The 20234-nt window shown below is 43.8% G+C and overlaps 2 protein-coding genes across 2 annotated transcripts in view; one reads left to right on the top strand and one right to left on the bottom strand.

Moving 5' to 3' along the window:
* Positions 1-1219: 1219 nt before the first annotated feature.
* On the top strand, positions 1220-5253 carry shisa3 (shisa family member 3). Its single transcript, XM_080773713.1, has 2 exons — positions 1220-2007; positions 3894-5253. The coding sequence occupies exons 1-2, from the start codon at positions 1725-1727 to the stop codon at positions 4502-4504; spliced, it is 894 nt and encodes a 297-aa protein (XP_080629839.1). The 5' UTR covers positions 1220-1724; the 3' UTR covers positions 4505-5253.
* Positions 5254-10670: 5417 nt separating this feature from the next.
* Positions 10671-20234, bottom strand: part of atp8a1 (ATPase phospholipid transporting 8A1) — a 145183-nt gene continuing 135619 nt past the window's right edge. Inside the window, exons 34-37 of the mRNA XM_080773825.1 lie at positions 18807-18895; positions 17669-17761; positions 16143-16234; positions 10671-13544 (exon numbers count right to left, since the gene is read on the bottom strand). Of these exons, the coding sequence (XP_080629951.1) occupies positions 13447-13544; positions 16143-16234; positions 17669-17761; positions 18807-18895 (372 nt within the window). The 3' untranslated portion in view covers positions 10671-13446. The remainder of the gene's footprint in view (positions 13545-16142; positions 16235-17668; positions 17762-18806; positions 18896-20234) is intronic.

The raw sequence follows: 20234 nt of genomic DNA, 5'->3' as shown, positions 1-20234 counted from the left end.
TGTTTTCTTTGAGCTTTTATTTTGACGTGTTTCCTGCCCCAAGTCAGTTCTCCAGGGCTTTCATTGTAAAGGTTTCCTGCCCACAGGGCCAAATCAGTTTAATTGAAATGATCAAGTTCACCTGTGACTGTGAGGACAACGCCCAGGATGGGGCTGCAGATAGCAGCACTTGATCATAAATGCCACCTGCCAACCTCAGTGGTAAGAGGATTGAGGAACAGATACTGCCATGAGAAGGAATGGCAACACATGGAGAAGTTTGTCAAGGAAGGAACTAAGGACGGATGGCCAAAGAGCCCTGGAACAAACTGCACATGCCACTTTATTAGCGCCTAGCTGGAAGGGGAACAAGGTTAATACTTTTATTTGTCATATCTTGTATTTTCACTGCTTATGAATTTGATTGGCTTATTGTTGTGGGGTTTGTCATGGTGATACAAAGGGGTTTTGAGTTATGTTTCACAGTAAAAAGTAAACCGTGATTAACTTTAATTATTGGTTCATGTGAACATGTATGCTGTTGGTTTAGGTCTACTGTATATGCATATGTCTCAACCTGTACTGTGTTTGTTTATGGATTTATTGATTTACTTATGTTATGTATATTTATCTTTTCTCAGTTTCTACGGTGAATTTTGAAATAAAGTATCAGTCAAAATCATCAGTCAGTCTTCAACCTAATTGGCCAGCTGGGTCCGCTACAGGCTATAACCCATCGTTTTTTTCATTTGGTCAAATCGTCAAAAATGATGAAAAACGGCGTGCTATAGTAAGCAGTTCAAGCCCATGCCCACTTAGCCCACATAGAACCTACCTGGAACCCAGTACAATTGCCCAGTTCTAGCCCATGCCCACTTGGTACCCATAAACACACATGCAGCCCATATGGTGCCCACATGGACATGTTAGCTCATGGGATGGGGCATTGGGATTTGGGATTTGGGGGTCTCTTTAAAGAAAAGATGAGCTTATCTGAAAGAAAACATAATATGAAAGCTTCCATGATTATATTACATTGCATGTCTTAAAGTGGCTTTCTGATGTTGAAAATGAGTATCTGCTTAATTGGGTGGAAAGCCTGCTGACGCGAGGTTACTGCTAATAACATAAAAACAGCATGGTGTCGTGAATGCGCACGTCTGGTCAATGGGCTGCGTGCGCGCCTACGGAGAGTCAGTCACAACTCACAAAAGCAACAGATTTCAAATGAGGTGCGGACGCACACCAGAGAGGACCGTGCATGGATGCCTGTCCGCATACACTCAACTTCTCCACGGAGATCAACTCCATTTATAGTGGATTATCATGAGCTGCAGTCTGCACTTTCATTTCGCCAGGATTGTTTCGTTGGCGATGCTCCCTGAATTATTTCAACAAACTTGGTCGCGCAGCCTTTTGAAGAGTCTGAACTGAACCTCTCGTTCAATTTGGACTAACTGAAGCCTGCGTAGATTAGGCTAGTCTCCGCACATCGTTTTGGGTAACGATATAGCCCAAATAAATTAAATGGATGGGGATAAATAAATGGTACTCGGAAGCCTGCAATTATAAGAATCATGAAACATAGCTGTTGGATCAAGCCGTGCGGGGGTTCTTCCAAACTAAACGAATAACGATGAGGAGTTTTTCTTGTAAGCCGCTGATAGAGGAGCCGGGGCTGTATTAGGGGAAACGCGGTGAACAGTGGGGTTGGGGGTCCGTGAGAGGGGGCTTCGTTCTACTGAATGCACGCCGGGATGGTGCGCCTGTTGAACTGCCTGTTGTTCGGGTATCTGACCTGGAATCTACGGATATCGGACGCGCAGGGAGAGTACTGCCACGGGTGGCTGGACAGCAATGGGAATTACCACGAAGGCTTCCAGTGTCCGGAGGACTTTGACACCATGGACGCCACCGTGTGCTGCGGATCGTGCGCGCTGCGCTACTGCTGCGCGGCCGTGGACGCGCGACTGGACCAGGGAACCTGCACGAACGACAGAGAGATGGACAACACGGAGTTCACAGCGCGTAAGTTTAGCACTCGAACCCCGCCATCATCGCATCAGCAGCAGCACCCCTCAGCTCACACTGTCTGTACAACGTGTCATTGCGATGAGCTGTTGTGAGCTTGCAGATCTGCTATTTAGGACACAAGTTCACACAGTGAAGTTTTTATAGAAGTATAGCCTACCGGTATATTTGTATGTCTTTAAATATTCTGATGAATTGAAAAGGGTGGACCCTGTTGTAAACAAGTTTAGTGCATGGTTCGTCCACAAAGTTTTTGCATTGACTTGTGCTTTCGTTTGAAATGTATCAATCAATCAATCAAGCAGCAGACAGGACATGTTGCAAACTTGCAACTCATGATCCGTTTGACCGTTTCACAAGGATAGTTGGTTTAAGTGGTTAAAAGGCGCTCAACTTGATCATGCAGTCATCGTCTTTATCTGGGGAATGTGAGAAGTTATAGAAACGTGTATAGCCTATATCGCAAAAACGAACAAACTTAACGCAGGACTATAATAATAGTCAAACAAATTAGAAATGAATAATGATATACTAGAAATACCCTGCAGGCGGGCTGCATGTGCTGATGCTCAGATGGCAACAATTGTTTTATGCATTAGCTATATAGCTTATTATAATAATAATTTTAATTTAGTTTTTATATATATATATATATATATAGGCTATAGTGGAATAAGGCGAGCACGATCTAATTCCAGGTGTGCATAGCACCTGCTTTTTTGCGTTGCTATTGTGTCTATATTTGACCCCAGGTTAGATGGATTGTTATCAGCGTACAAAAAGGAAACGAAGTGGATCCGATGCTAGTCGACAGACGACACCTGGTGAATGTCCTCCACTGACATTGTGCATGTGTGTAGTACACAAGTGTACTGCACTAATGTACAATGAAATAGCCCTGGGATACACATTTGAAAACAATTGGATATGTTCGCACACCCAAGAAACGCAATTGTGGTTTCACAAATTAATTTTTCTCTATCCCTTCGAAAATATGTAATGTAGGCTATATAGCCTACATTACATTGTTATAGAAAACAATAACACAGACAGACAGACAGACAGACAGAAAGAAGTTAACTTTCTTTCTCTTTCTCTCTGGCTTTTGTATAGGCTAGCTATAGCTTGCTAAATTACCTATACACAACTAGTTTAGTATAGGCCTATACCGTAGTAGCCTACCTATATAGGCTAATCCATTTTAATAGGCTATATGAGATTAAACTCATTCCCATTGGTGCCATGCAATTTTATTAGCCATCAATATTTTTTTAATACATTACATTATTTATATTTAGATAGTAGTCGTATTTTATCCTGTAGCTTTTACTGTTTTTCTTTCAATGTCCTGAACGGATAAGCATTCAAATTGACTTGGCAGTTTCCCCTATGAAAATAAATAAACTTAAATGAATTTCCCTCCGCAAAGAAAACAGCCGTTCTAACACGTAATCAGAGCTCTTTATCTAAATCGGGGATTTTTTTTTAGGCAGTCAAGCTTCTGTGTTACAGTAGTTCGTTTAGCCTATTGGTGCAAAGGGGATTAATATGAACCGCCTTAGTGTTACAGGATAAATCTCAAGATACAGTACATTTGTATAGGCCTAGATGTAGTGCATAGTATTTTCTTTCAAATGTTTTGTGTAACTTACAAGATTGTTACACATCATCATGGGTAGAGATGGCAGGCTGCATTGATCAAGTATATTTCACCTTTTTTTGTATGTCCTCTGCTTCTCAACCTTTTGTCTTGACTTCATTGTATAGTGCCTGAAGAGCAATGGGGAAAGCACAAATGTTTAGAAGGCTGTGCATGTAGGCATTAGAGGACACATTCACTGAGGCTACACACATTCCTTACCCATGTAAACTCTTTCCCCCAGAGCCCATCTATGTGCCCTTCCTGATGGTGGGTAGCATGTTCGTAGCGTTCGTGGTGGTGGGCTCCCTGGTGGCCGTGTACTGTTGCACCTGCCTCCGACCCAAGCAGCCCACCCAGCAGCCCATCCGCTTCTCGCTGCGTAGCTGTCAGGGAGAGACCATCCCCATGATCCTCACCACGGCCCCCCCCAGCCTGCGCACGCCGTCGCGACAGTCCAGCACGGCGACCACGAGTTCCAGCTCGGCGGGCGGCGGCGGCTCCGTGCGTGGTTTCTCCCTGGGCGGTCCGGGCCAGGGCCAGCAGCAGCAGCATGGCTGCCTGGTGTCGGCCAGCATCTCGTCGGCCGCCTCCACCCCTGCCCCGCAGCCCCTACCACCTCCACCGCCTCCTCCGTACACATCCCCGGCCACCTCTGGAATGCAGGGAGGAGGCTTCCCGCATCCGCACCCGAGCACCTCCAGTCATACCCATACGCACACACAGCTGCCTCCTTCCATGCACTCTCATCCTTCCCAGGGTGCAGCGTTCCTCCTGCCTCAACAGTACTTCTTCCCCCTGCAATCAGAGGCCTTCACAACCACCAAGAGCTTTGCAGACTTTGGCCAGAGCTGATAGGGTGGACTCATCCGGTGGTTCCTGTGGAATGGACGGTTGGTCATGTAGACACTCACTGTATGTGGAGTGCTATGACCGAATCACAGAGAAGCAGATGTGACTTGAACTGAAGTGTGAAATTGACAATTGCTGTCCTGATTGGTCGCTATATGCTTGGCTGTATACTGTCCCATTGAGTTGCAGCACAGGTCATCGTTTAATAATGAAATAATAAAAATTACCCTTTACTATTAGGGGACATGGTGGATTTGAGTCTTATGCACTTTTTATATTCATGCATATCGTAGACAAAGTTCTCTGTCCTTTGTTATATTGCTTTTACATGCCTTTGCAAGTGGCAGCTTGCAATTATAACCTACCCTTGTGCCAAGATTTTTACTGTATGTTGGATTATTCTCACAACAGTTGACCTGGACTGGGCCATCTTAATTTGGAAGCAGTGCAGAGCGTTTTAAATAATTTTGATGGCCATTGGGGCGGGCACCAGAGGATTAAAATGTGTATTTTGACAATCGCAAAGCCCTCTAAAAGAAGGGTAACTGGTACAATAAGTTAAGCTTACTTTTTGAAGCTACAGGATGGTCCATGAAGGACGTTTACAGGTCAAACTAGGCCTACAGAACTTAGCGCACCCACAATAGCACAAACGACAGAAAACACAATGAATGTCTGCCATGATGAATGCATCTTAATCACATTTTAACCCATTCTGACCGGGCACCCATTTTGGTGTTAGCATCATGTTATGCTTTACCTATTGAAAAATAGCAGATCTACAAGCTCATATCGCGCCACCGAGTGGCGCGATACGAGCTTGTAGGTCTGCTATTTTTTGAAAAATCGAAGAACGACTGACATTTTTCTAGAATCTGATCTCAGGTCAGAATGGGTTCATCAGACCAGTGTGTGTCCAGTGGAAACCTCGTAAGAATCTGATCTCAGGTCAGAATGGGTTAATCACATTTTAACCACTTTCAATCTGGCATCCCTATTTGGGGCATGCAACATGTTATGAAATGTTCAAAAAGAGCAAAATAGCAGACTTACATGCTCTTCTGTCGCAACATGACATGTAGCCTACAGTAGATCTGCTATTTTAGCTATTTCTCTGACACTATCATTCAATGAAGGATAAAGTTCCATTTACTGATTAAGCAAAACATTTAAAAATTTAAAAGAAGAGAAGCTGCCATCGTTATCTCGGAACAGGAAACCGGAGTGTGTATAGCACAACGGTTCCCTACCTGTCGCTCATTCTCGTGCCACACTTCACAGCAGGAATGCAGAGCTGAGATCTGTCATTGTCAGTGTTCAATGAGCATGGCATGGTCACAGTGTTAAAAACAACTCGCCCCAGAAATAGAGGTTTGGATTGCACCAACAGGTATAGCAAAACTCTCACAAAGGGTCCCTCTGTTCTGCAGTTATCTGAGTGTGAAATAGACTTGGCAGTAACTGACTCATGAGTGTCCCATATAGTTGTGTCTGTCTCTCTCGCCACATTCAGGTTGCATGGGTATTTTTGCTACAATAGCTGTACCATGACTGTCATAGAGTGCAATTCACAATATCTTGAGTGTCTATGTTCAAATCTCACATTTTCTTTGATAAATGAGAGTACTACTATTATCTTCCAGTGGCCACAACAAGTTGGGACTTGTGGAAATGTCACTTGGTTTTATTATTTCTTCAGAGTTAACTAGTTCTGTCATCAACACGTTTTAGTTTGGGGAGAAAAGATTGAGAATATTCCTATTCTTTTTGACACACCTGGATTACATTTCCCCAAACTGTGTTTCTTTTAGAATGTGAGATTTTTTTATTTACATTGGAAGTCAATATGCCCCAACTACCCTAAATTGGAATAAGAATACAAATCCCCACTGTAATAAACTGATATTCATTTAATGTGTCTAATAACTCATTGTTCATAAAGGTCATGATTGTCTTTTGGATACTCCAAAGAGCCCACGTGTAATATATTGAGAGTCAAAAATACAAAGATTACATACACAGCAGCTTGGCAGATTGGCTAGTAGGCAAAATAAAGGAGGGCGCCATATCGGCTGAGATTTTGGATATTGTAATATCATGAATATCAACTAGATCACCAAGCTCATCATAAGTCACCGTGATGTTTTGTGAGCTTGTAGATCTGCTGTTTTTGCTATTTCTAATACATTTCGTGATAAAATACCATAATATCAATATTGAGATTCATTGTTGATTTTGTCCATGTGAACCAGCCCTTAATTGCTTCAAGAACCACTTCACAACTTTTCAACCTATCTTCATATAATTGGTCCTCATGAATGTTCATGATAAAATGGCACAATATTTTTCTACTTGGTCTGTGTCTCATCATAGGACTGCTTTGGGCAGTTCAGAAACCCGTCTACCAGGACTTTCTTTAAAAAGATTTTTATTATCGTGAGAACTCCAAAATGTTAATTTTCATTGGTTCAATATTTGTTTTTAACCAACACACAGATGTAAAGGGTGTTCAATAGCGCTGATTTATTTGTATTTATTTATTTATTTAAGGAAAAAATGCAGGCTAAACAGGTGGCGTTAGCTGGTTTGGCAGACTGTTTGAGGATCCAATGGAGTTGGGAGGTTTTGGCCATGGCGCTTTTTAATACTTTCATTGGTTCAATATTTTTCAAACAACACACAAACATAAAGGGTGTTCAAATCAATAGCACTAATGTATGAACATATCTCCATGGACAGGGCAACAACTCTAATATGGATCACATTTACAGTATATTATTATACAACTTATGAAGTAATAAACTTCAATAACAGAGACACTATTATTGTAATATGGATTGAAGTGGAGAGTCAGCAAGCCGGCTGACCCTGGCTGTCCTGAGACGTAGGCTACCATCATTACCACAATGCTGTCTGATGGAAACCTTGTAGGTCTAAAACCATTTTCTGGAAAACTGAAACAAAAGCCTGTGTTCCAGTGAATCAGAATCATAAAACACGGGACGTGATGTTAAGACTGTCCATTGTGCCAATAGATGGTGTGGGCTCACATGAGATTACCTTGATGTCAGGGGCACGGTGGCACAGTTGGTAGTGCTGTCGCCTCACAGCTGGAAGGTCCTGGGTTCGATTCCCGCTGGGGACGCTGTGGGCACTGGCGGCGTGTTCCCTCCTCCGCGTCATCAGTGCCCATACCCGAGGCAGGGGTTGGCGATAGGGCCTTTCTGTGTGGAGTTTGCATGTTCTCCCCGTGTCCCCTAGGGTAGGTACCCTCACAAAAACATGCCGTAATCCTGGTCTCTAAAACTACCTCCCCCTGGCCAGCCGGGGCGCCTGATGGAGGGGAAAGGAACTGGTCGGAATAACGTGTCCCTTCCACGCGCTACGTCCGGCCGGGGAAATTCCCCTCTGTCAGGTGAAAAGAAGCAGCTTGGACTCCTCATGCATAGAAGGAGGCATGAGGTCAGTCCGCTGCCCCCCAGGTTGGCAGAGGAAGTGTAGCGCCCAGGATTACATTAGATAATTGGCACTGGGTGAAAAAAGAAAACTGGGTTACAAAATTGTGGGATAAAATTTATATTAAAAAAGATTACCTTGATGTTAAGAGTGGCATTAGGAGGTGTATTTCAACTAGGGTATGATGTCAATTTTGGGACACATCCTCAGTAGTGTGCCTTTGAATCAGCGGGTGTTTCGGCCTTCAAACACTATACACCCTCATCAAAGGTGGCCAGCTAAAGGGTGATCAAGCCTTAGCTTGTGTCCCATGCCCAATCATTGAGATTTGCCTCCCACGAGACTATGCAAGGCAGGGGCGTCCTCTTCCCTGAGCCAGCCATGATACAGCTGACCGCATACCTCATATGCCCTCATGTTTGAGGGGTTTGACTGGAGTTCTCTTAATGTAGTTATTTAGTCAACTCTTAAAAGTATTATGTCTTGTTAATACTTTTCATTGTGTTTTCATTGACTCACTTAACCACTTTTACTTTCAAAATCCTCTGAAAGTAGTGAAAATAGCCGGTCTACAAGCTCACATGTCGATGCACTGTGAGCTGGTAGATTGTCAGTTTTCATTCATTTGTGACACTGTTGTAATTGATGTATGACAAAGCAGTGCATTCATTTATTAAAAGTTTAAATATGGAGATACAAGGTTTCTGCCCGACAGCCACAAAATGGTGATTGTGTTGAAATGTGGTCATTTGTTTGTCCTTCATGCGGACTGATGTTTTTCAGCCTTTTCCTGTTTAGTTTCCATGTGGAGGATGTCCTGTTTGCTGCCACACACAGTCCCATGATTTCATGGGAGACGGCAAAGATTTATTAAAGATAGTTTTTTAACTACTTGAACCTAGCACACCCATTCTACGGCAGGGACAGATTAACCCCCACGAGAGCCCCTGGGACGGTATTTGTTTTGGGGTCCCCCGTAGTGAGTTTTATTTTAAATCACAACTAACAGCCAATGAAGGGTCCCAGGGGCCCTTGCCAGGGCCTCAATACTGTGCAGTCCCGTTTCCTTGAAGGGCCCCTGATAGCAAAGGGCCTAATGGCTAATTTGGCCCTGTTCTACGGGGGCAGTTTTCGGAACTACAGATCTACAAGCTCACGATGACGGCTCAACCAAGGTCACGTTGACTAAAAATATAGAGGGTTTAAGTGTTTACACTTCTCCCGTATCCACACTTTTCCTGGGCTGTGTGTGCTCCAGTTCCTGTCGATTTGATCCAATGAAACTGGTCAGATGACCAATGATATCCAATGAAATCAACAGGAACTGGAGCACACACAGCCCAGGAAAAGTGTGGATATGGAGCAGTTTTAAGATTTCACCTGCATTGCTGTCAAATTATACAGTAACAAAAACCAGACCCACCTGAAGTGAGTGGTGCTGCACTGGTACTATACTGTACAGCAGTGGTTCCCAAAGTGGGGTCCGGGGACCCCCAGGGGTACCTGAGGGAGTTCCAGGGGGGACCCATCTATTTTGTTCATGTTCATAAAGTGCTAAAGTGTTTAAAGCAGTGGTTCCCAAACTTTTTCATGTCAAGGACCCCCAAATTGACACTACTTAGCCCATGGACCCCCATTTGAAAAGATATGCCAGGGACCCCCATAAGAGAAGACGTACACATTTAGACGTCTACATTTATGATGAAAAATGATGAAAAACGGTGTGCCATAGTATGCCGTACGATATGGGCTATAGCCCATGGTCCAAAATGATGAGAAACGAGGCTAACTTTTTTTTTCAAAATTTCAAAAAACATGGGCTATAACCCATCGTTATTTTCATTTTTTTCAAATCCTCAAAAATGATGAAAAACGGCGCGCTATAGTATGCCGTACGATATGGGCTATAGCCCACGGTCCAAAATGATGAGAAACGAGGCTAACTTTTTTTTTCAAAATTTCAAAAAACATGGGCTATAGCCCGTGGACCCCCATTTGAAAAGATATGCCAGGGACCCCCATAAGAGAAGACGTCTACATTTAGACGTATACATTTAGACAGTGTCCCCTTGAGTGCCTCCCCAGTGTCCCCCTGAGTGCCTCCCCAGTGTGCCCCCCGAGTGCCTTCCCAGTGCCTCCCCAGTGTGCCCCTGAGTGCCTCCCCAGTGTCTCCCCAGTGCCTCCTCAGTGCCTGCCCAGTGTCCCCCAGTGTCCCCCCAGTGTCTCCAATAGCAATACAAGAGCAATAATACAAATTAATCTTAATGTATTAATCTTAATTAATTAATCTAATTAATTAATCAAAATTGCGGCCTGTGCCCAGCACCATGCCAAAGCTTTTTCCTGCAGGAAACACTGCTTGTGGTTGTAAATATATTGTTATCCGTGTTGTGAGGATGAGGGGGTACCTGGAAAAATATCTACCCCAAAAGGGGTACCTGGTCCGAAAAAGTTTGGGAACACCTGCTGTACAGTACTGCCTTCCTCCCTGGCCTGCCTGTGTGTGTGTATGTCGCTGCTCAACAGTGCCATCCAGCGGTATTGGCGTGGTACTTCTGTGCTCCTACACACACATAGACAAACACACACAAAGTCACGTAATAGGAGTGGCTAGCAAAATATATTTCATGCACATGATTTGTAATGTGGGAGTGGTGGGGTGAGGGGGTTTGTATAATGACAACATAGCGTCTTATTTGTTTGTAAAGTTTATTTCAGTAGTCCTTCATGGCAGTAGAAGACGACACTTAAAATTTGCAGTCCCAACATGCAGAACAATCGTTTGAACAAAATGACGTGAAAAGTAACAAATACTCAAAATCAAAGATTAAAAGTGCATTTTTCTTCTGTAAAGTGACCAACACTTGAAGGAGAATCAAAGTAGTACGATTATAACACTTAACCAAAGAACAGTTTTAGTTATCCATTCATGCAGCCCACAACTTTCACAGACGACAATGTGTTGTATGTTCCAGAAAAGCAACAGTCCAAGCCTTCCACAACGACGAGATCCACATTCAGCATTTTTGGAAAGTTCTGACAGCAGATGACACCAATCAATTACATTAATAATAATAATAATAAAAAAAAAAGCATAAATCAATTCATCAATAATATCCTCACTGAACCAAGATAAACATAAAAGAGAAAACAATTTTATGTCAAGTAGAGGTACACTGCATGAAGAACACAAGTTGAAAACAAATACACCCAGAAAAATGATATTCCAATTAAAACCAATAACTAGACTATAGCAGATACACTGAGTGCAACAGCACCTGTCAAAGCTAGCTGAGCATGGGAGGAGCCAAGAGCCTCCAGAGCGCGCGCGCACACACGCACACACACACACACACACACACACACACGCACACACACACACAAGTATGCTACACACCCACCCGCACAAATAGACCCATACACACACAACCACACATTATACGCAAACACCCTGAAGTGGGACATGCATCAGCTCACAGTAGTACACCGTTGCTTGCTATACCTGGAGTCGTGCAAACAGACAATTAGAGCAGGTATTTCCATACACTCTGCACTAATTAGAGCAGGTATTACCATACACACTGCACACATTAGAGCAGGTATTACCATACACACTGCACTCAGACACAAAAAGAAAGCGACAAGAGAACTAAGGGGCTGAGAGCTCTCAGTCTCACATATAGGACACACATGCAATGCATACATATAAGTTATCCACAGGTTACACACACACACACACACACACACACACACACACACTCTCAGACACATGCACATGCAGACTACAATACACTCTCTCACACACTCTCTCTCTCCCTCTCTCTCTCACACACACACACACACACACACACACACACACACACAACAGATCTCCCATAGGGAGAAAAAAGAGCAATCACGCAGACACAAGTAATCAATCAATTATAAATAAACAAAGCCATAACAATATTAATACTACAATAACAGTACATTTAACAAAGCTCGGTTTCCTCATTCTATCTTTTGAGCATTCTGTCAGTGTATCAGAGAAAAGAAAAAAAAGAAAGAGAACTTACAGACGACAGTTCATTACAAAGCCGGTCAATGCAAAATTCATACCTCTCCAATATAAAAATACAAATTCACAAAATAACTATAGAGACAAAGTAGATTCGATAGAGTTGTGGAGCTTCCTGGCTAATATTTCTCTCTCTCCCTTAAGCTAATGGCACTTATGTTAGAAAGTTAAAATCTCCATTTTAAGGGGAAAAAGTTGTGAAATAAAAGCCACCACTCTTAAGCATACAGACGTTCGAACAAGGTGGTCAACACTCTGCTCCTCCCCCACTAAAACCAAGAAACCTTGTTTTTACCTGTGCCATAATAGGACACCGTGTATGTCTCACATTGTACAATAATGTGGTGGTGGTGGTTAGGGAACGACGTCTTCTCGATAGGTGTGAGGAGCACTGTTCTATTCTAGCTGGCTAAACTACTCTTGGCTATCTGTTTTCTAATAGGGAAAAGGTCTACATAGGCACCATTGTGATAGTCGCAGTCAAGCAATGTGTGGAATGCAATTATTTGTGGAGAGCAATTGAACCGCTGTAGAAAATGGAGGGAAGCTGGACTAAGTTTCTTTTTTTACGAGGCAAAAACCATGAAGCGAAATCAGGCACGATATCTACATACGTTGTTTGTTTGTGTTCTTTTAGAATAAATAAAAAGGACATGTAAATGAAAATGAAAACTATGGCTGAAGGCATAAATAAATGTAAGGCCTTATTATACAGTAGACTTTTCCTTGAGTGCAAAACAAAAACGAAGAACAAAACATCAACATGTATGGTCTGAAGTGGTCCATTCAGTTTTCTGGAATAAACGCAGGAGTGCGAGTACATTATTTCTTAAATTTCCTTTTTAGATTTCAACAGTGTCTTGGAAGAGATTGTATATACGACTGCTCTTTGGCAATCAACTCTAAGTTCTAATACAATAACAATCATTTAGGAACTAATCGTCTGGCGTCTTAATTTCTTTTTTAGTATAGTACATATACAGTACGGGTTACAGCTAAGGGTTTGATTTGATAAAGTGATTGAACAACTCTTTTGGCTCAGAATTTAAATAAATAATTTCTTTAAAACACACAACCGACTCCCGACAGACTGAACGAGAACAGTGAGGAACTTCAGACCACAGATTTATGCGTAAAAATGCAAGCACAGTGCTCATCACGTCTGCTGGACACACAACTACAGCATAGTGAAATACTTGTTCAACACTTTTCTCCTTGTTTTTTTTTCCCTTTTTGAAGAAGTACATTACCGTACAATATCTCCCTCTCTGCTGTCCATTTCATTGTCATGTCCAAAAATCCCCTCACACTGGTGGGAAGGTGGGTGGGGAGGGGCATGGACTCGCACCAGGGTTCCCCCCCGGATTCGCTTCAAACCGCCTTTGGCAATGGCTATTGTGGCTCCTGATAGGCCGGCCTGGCCAAAGAGGCCTCACCAATCATTGGTCCTCTGCTTGGTGGTATCGTAGGCTCTGACGACCTCCGACTGAGACACCACGCCGTTCTCATCCTGAGAGAAGGCGTAGCCATCTGGGAAAAGGGAGAATGCCAGTCAGAAGCTACTCAGCACAGGAGAGTTATAACGGCTGATCTGGGGTCAGAGAATGTAAACCAAAACCACGTAATGGACAATAGACAAAGCAAACGTCAAACTACAGCAAAACAATAGACATAAATGGTTATAAATAATACAAAAGTAAATATGAATGTCAGAATGATAAAAAGTATATATATATATTTAAAAAAAAACTAAATATACATTTAAGCTCCCTTATCATCTGTACTGGGTGAGCCCTGTGGCCAATCCTGTAATGCTTTCTGCAATTCTAAAGCCAGAACCCGGGCCTAGTATATAGCATCCTAACCTTTGACCCCTGACTCACCTTCAGGTGTCAAATGACTCAGTCAGTACCTGGAGGCCAACAGGCGCGTTCAAAAGGCCCCGCTGGATGGAGTGCATTGTATGAGGGAATAACATCGCAAAGCAACATTGGATCAATCGTTATCGGGGCTCTACGAAACAACTCTACCCACACGGCACACGAGGGAAGGACAGGAAATCAGTAGCTTTGAAACACAAATATCTACAGGAGAAGAGATTTCTATCAGTGGCTAACGCTACAGCACTATATATATAGTCTCTATGGGTGAAAAGACAAGGAAAGAAGTCACACAATAATGATCTCATCTCCACCTATGAGACAAAAAAAAAAAAAAAAGAAAACGATCAGACAAAGGAGCAGAATGAACAGAACAAAAAGACAAGAGAAACACACGCAAACACGCACGGTCGGTCGGACGGACGCATTACACTAAAATCATGTATTGCTGGCAGCACTGGAACTGCAACAACAACGTTTAGCCAGAGTGCCAGATGGGTGAATTTACAGCCATGATTTGGCAGGAAACAAGAGCCTTGACCCATGGGTGCATTTTTAATGCTGCTATATATATATATATATATATATATTTTGTTATCAATTGTTTTTTATTTAAGACAAAAAATCACGTTAATCATGTTAACATCATGAATGAAATAAAATAAAGAAAACAAAACACAAACACATAAAAATAACACATAACAGCAAAAGAAAGGAACACAAAAACAAACAGACAATCCCACCCACCCCTCCCCCCCGGGACCAAAGATGTCACAAAATGTCAGGACTCCTACCACTGTGCAATAGGGAAAAATAAATAAATAATGACTAAATCATGTCCTTATCTGCAATATCAGACCAGATATCAATGTTTACTTCTTTCGCTCCGTGCAATCTTGCTGTTGACAATTCCATATAGATGATATCTAGAAAGGTCAAAGGTCAAATTCTGGACCATTGACATCAAATAAATCACATAAAGTATGAATCCCCTTGGAACTCCATCTGGGAAAACGAATAGGACGATTGTCCAAAAGCAAACAATCATTGTTGAACACTGGGGAAAACGAATTCCATTTCAAATCAATCTTGCGCAATTTTTCAGCCGCTCTCCATACTGTTACTAACTGAGAAATGATTGGCCCAAAGCAAACTTTGCATTGACTATTCGTTATGTTTGAATAGATCAGATCTCTCAATTCAACAGGATGAACCAAACTCTCCCAAAGCTCTCGCCAACAGACTTTTATAGTTGAGTCGAAATATCTTAAAAGGGGGCGAAGAGTGAAAGCCCAATAGTATAATTTGAAGTTAGGCAACGAGAGACCGCCATCAGCTCTGGCCCGCTGTAACAAGGAAAGTTTGAGACGTGGGCGTTTCCTATTCCACACAAATTTAGATATAGCAGAATGAATCTTAGTCCAATACTGTGCTGGCGGTGGCAGTGGGAGCATAGAACTAACAAAATTAACCCTAGGGAGGACATTCATCTTTATGATTGATACTCGAGCTCGAAGAGAGTTGGGACCTGCTATATATATTTTAATAACAAATTAATAAACAAAAATAGAAACATTGTTCGTCGCCCAGTGAACACGGACACTACCTCATCCACAGTGTTTAGGACAGGCTGACGGCGCAGCGGGCAGAGCCAGGGACCGTTAGCAGCTGCTAGTACACAAGCAGGGAGCTGTGGGTCTGTTTTAGTACACTTAATGAGTTTTAAGACAGCATTATGGATGTGGATTTCCGGCCTCAGGCTAATGTGGAACAGACTCCAGGTTAGCGCCACTCTAGGACCGAGGAGGGTCCTCCTCTAGGGTCCATGGAGCTATACGCGTCGGAACAGGGATAATGACACACATGCGGTCTCCCCCGCATTGAAAGCAGACAAATTATCTGGATTTTTTGTTCTCTTTCCTCTTCTCTGGGATAGCATCTAAACTGTGTGACGCCTTGGCCGCGAGGTGCCTTTGGGGAAGGTAGTACGACGTGTGTGTGTGTGTGTGTGTGTGTTTGTGTGTGTGTGTGCGCGCGCACATACGTGAGATAGTAAGAGCGATGTAAACAGTAACGGATAGACAGAGGGATACATTTATAAGTAGACAAAAAGAGAGACGGCAAAAGAAGAGGATGAAGAAAGGCAGAACGTTTTGAGAGAAAAGACAGAGATAGAACAAGAAGGAATACACCCAGAGGATAGACAGACACACGTCTAGACAGTATGTTAGGAGACAGCAGGACTCACGTAGCAGGTTCTGCTGCATGGAGTCGGACCGGTACAGGCTGACCGTGCTCTTCTTAAAGACATTCTTCAGAAGTTGGGCCCTCTCCGTCAAACTGGAAACACACACACACACACACACACACACACACACACACACACACACAGAGTGTGTTAGTATCGTGCTGAGCGCTGCGGGCAGACTTAATGACCCATATGTCAAGCTACTGCTCCACCCGAGCAGATGGACCTGACAACTGGTTCACCTGCTGGGTGAGACACAGCTCTGAAGACGCACCAGGGAGGGGGCAATAACCCTGTGCGCGTGACTGACACACACACACACACACACACACACACACACACACACACACACACACACACACACACACACACACACACACACACACACACACAATATCAGTATATACTGTATGTGTGTGTGCGTGCCAGGGCTAGAGGTCCTGGTCTGCATGGGTCTGGGACAGAGTCCAGGCAAAGAGATCAGCTTTCAGTTGGCAGGAGATTTCACACTGATTGGCTCCATTCTAAAGCCCTGCATGCAGTGCACTGCAGGCCCACAGGAGAGCCAGGGAGTGGCTTCAGACCAGTGCACAGGCCCACAGGAGAGCCAGGGAGTGGCTTCAGACCAGTGCACAGGCCCACAGGAGAGCCAGGGAGTGGCTTCAGACCAGTGCACAGGCCCACAGGAGAGCCAGGGAGTGGCTTCAGACCAGTGCACAGGCCCACAGGAGAGCCAGGGAGTGGCTTCAGACCAGTGCACAGGCCCACAGGAGAGCCAGGGAGTGGCTTCAGACCAGTGCACAGGCCCACAGGAGAGCCAGGGAGTGGCTTCAGACCAGTGCACAGGCCCACAGGAGAGCCAGGGAGTGGCTTCAGACCAGTGCACAGGCCCACAGGAGAGCCAGGGAGTGGCTTCAGACCAGTGCACAGGCCCACAGGAGAGCCAGGGAGTGGCTTCAGACCTGGTGATGTCCGAGATACAGTACAGCGCCGCTGTCGGGTGGAAATATCACACATGCCGCGAGGCGTTGTGTGCTTGTAAATGTGCTATTTGCGACACTCTTGTTTGATGTACGTACGTAGCACGGCATTCATATATGGAAAACATACACATTTGAAACTGGGAGATACAAGGTTTCTGCGTCTGGTTTTACTCTGCGTGTCTCTCTCTCTCTCTCTCTGAAATACTGTCGGCCAGGAGTAGTGAAATCAGAGTTTCGGTAAATGCCACGGTCATTTTTACCATGGCATATTAGTGCAATTGGAGAACATTTGGGAGAGAATGAAAGAGAACTAGAGATGTAAATCAGGGTCAGAGGAGTGCAGAAAAAGAGAGAAGCGCGAAAGCTAAATCCTCAGTGTTAAAAGGTCTCAAATGAACCCTTAGGATTGTACAGTGTATTGTGCATGTGGCCATGTACCTCTTGTACAGTGTATTGTGCATGTGGCCATGTACCTCTTGTACAGTGTATTGTGCATGTGGCCATGTACCTCTTGTACAGTGTAGTGTGCATGTGGCCATGTACCTCTTGCCGTGCACGACCGCTCCAGGATCTTTGGATAAGGCTTCCAGCTCTTGAACCTCATCCACCAAGGTCTTGAAACACACCTTCTTGATCCTGTAGATAAAAGATCATGTCCAAATAGATCAGATATATATTGTTTCTTTGAGCGGTGCTAGTCGCTCCAACACTTGACTGTTGTGTTTAGCATCCATTAGTCTAGTCTATTTCAGCATGGCGGTTACTGTGGTTACTGTGTGTCTATGGTTACTGTGTCAACTCATTACCTCATCTCCTTGTCTATATTAACCCCTGCATCAAAGGTCCCACTGACTTCACACTGGGTGTGATTTAAAAAATATATATTATTCTGTCTAATAAACACAAACCCAAGATTCCTGTCACAGAATGTCTATCAATGAGTATCAGTGGTTGTGACATTCTCACAGTAGGGCTGGGTGATTTGAATGGCATCAAATATCACAACATGTTTGACCAAATACCTCGATATCGATATTGTGACAAATGGCGACAAAAATGTCCCTTTCATTTTTAGTTCGAAAATTAGTGCACTTTTCAACAAAGTGGAGCATCTACTCATTGTGTGGACCTTATTTTCTTTTCTTTCTTGGGTCCAGGCAGAGAATTGCTGCGTTCACACGGGCAGATGCAAAGATACAGTTTACCATTCATTTTCGATGGAAGCCAGTACCATGAAGCATCCGATGTTTGTAGCTGCTGCAAAAGCTACAAAGCTAGAAATTGAAGCTGAGCTGAGTTCAACTTCCAGATGCAAAGCTACAACTGTAGCGGCAATGACACTATACGGACGCACGCTTGAAGACGTCAACAACAACGAGCGTGTGAGCAACAGATATACAAAGCGACAAATTATGCTGTGATCTTTTTCATCTGCCCGTGTGAACACAGCAAATGAGAAGTACTACAGTACCAAGCTTTAAATAACAATGTAGTCAATAATCACCTCTGGTTGTACTAACAAATGGTTAATATTAGCATTCGTGGGAAGTTCAGAGACTCTGAGGGGGAGTCCTGCAGTGAGATAGATTTTGTCAGGTTACTCCCTGTGGAGAGTTGTGTGTGTGTATGTGTGTGGGTGGGTGGGGGGTGATGATGAGCAGATGGGGGAGATGAGACTCACACTTTGTAGGCCACGTCAAAGACCAGCGAGGTGATTGGGATGAAGACCAGGCCCGTCCAGAAGATGCCCGAACTGAACATCGCGTCCGCCTGATACGCGCACCCACCCACACACACACACACACACACACACACACACACACACACACACACACACACACACACACACACACACACACACACACACACACACACACACACACACACACACACACACACACACACACACACACACACACACACACACACGCGCAACTGAGTTTCTACTGTGTGGATTGACTCTTCAGGTCATTGCGGACAACAAGGACTTGAACAGGCGATGCAGTACAGAGATAAGGGCTCATCAATGGAGGCGAGCCATCCCTGAAGGCACGGCCATCATCGCTGCCCTTTGCAACACTCCAACGGACACAATGCAACACAAAACCAGCCCCAACACAAACAGCCCTGTTGTGTAAACAGAGACAGGATGGGTTCGATCACCGCAGACCAAACAGGCTGGTCTTCCGTAACTAAAATGGCCCAATGTTTGGATTTCCACTAGAGTTGAAGGCCTATACGCCCCAGGCAGGGCAGAGGAAGTACCTGTGAACTAATAGGACAGTAGTATCCCTTACACTGGAAAACAACTCCACTTGGAGCCGTGCTGACATTCCCCTTTTAATGCTCAACTAAGAGCTTATGTGTTTTGGTGCAGTTGGGCATAGCAGAATTTCTCCAGTCTCTGACATCATTCTTTTGAGCCAACAATCCTGCACAGCTCTGATATAGCACGTTGATCGACTGTAGGAAGCTGTTGGGAACGTTGTTCCCACTGATGAAATATTGCAACCTCTTGCTGTTTGGATATCACAAAATAAATTAATAATTGAACCAGATGTACGCTCCTAGTCACAACCTTAGCTACACAAACATGTAGTGGTGCAAAAAACATAAACATAATTTTAATGTTTGATTTGATTATCTGTAATATACATTAAAATGTAAGCAGCCAAGTTGATTAAAGTTTTACAGGGGGATGTTTTTCTTTTATCGCCGTCGTCCATAATATTAGCTTTGAATAATAAACATTGTTGTGTTCGGCGTTTAACAAAATGTACTGCACATCATGTTCACGTGCCAAGATAAATCCTCAAGGCGAGATAGCTGTGGTCTTCACAGAGGCCAGACTCAGTCAGCCGAGGCATGGATGGATGTGAACCGTTTCAACTTCAACTCTGCGGCCCAAAAGATATAAGTCTGTCATCTGTGGAGACAGCTTCCTTTCTGTCCTCGATCATCTGCAGAAAACACGAATCCCATGGATTGGTATACATAGGAGGACTGTAAAAGTACCACGCCGTAGTGGGAGGTACTATTAGGCCTGTAAGACCAGAGGGATCATCTTGGCATGGGCCGAATCATTCAGCCTCCTTGGTGTAGGGGCTGT

This window comes from Protomyctophum bolini (assembly GCF_963924005.1).
Source record: "Protomyctophum bolini genome assembly, chromosome: 10".
Lineage (NCBI taxonomy): Eukaryota > Metazoa > Chordata > Actinopteri > Myctophiformes > Myctophidae > Protomyctophum > Protomyctophum bolini.
The sequence above is the reverse complement of the archived record's forward strand: the minus strand, read 5'-3'. Positions and strand labels throughout refer to the sequence as shown.

Excerpts from the sequence above, each read along its gene's own strand:
- shisa3 (XM_080773713.1), top strand. The coding sequence starts at position 1,725 with ATGCACGCCGGGATGGTGCGCCTGTTGAACTGCCTGTTGTTCGGGTAT. Across the intron at positions 2,008-3,893 it reads CAACACGGAGTTCACAGCGC|AGCCCATCTATGTGCCCTTC; the intron begins GTAAGTTTAGCA and ends TCTTTCCCCCAG.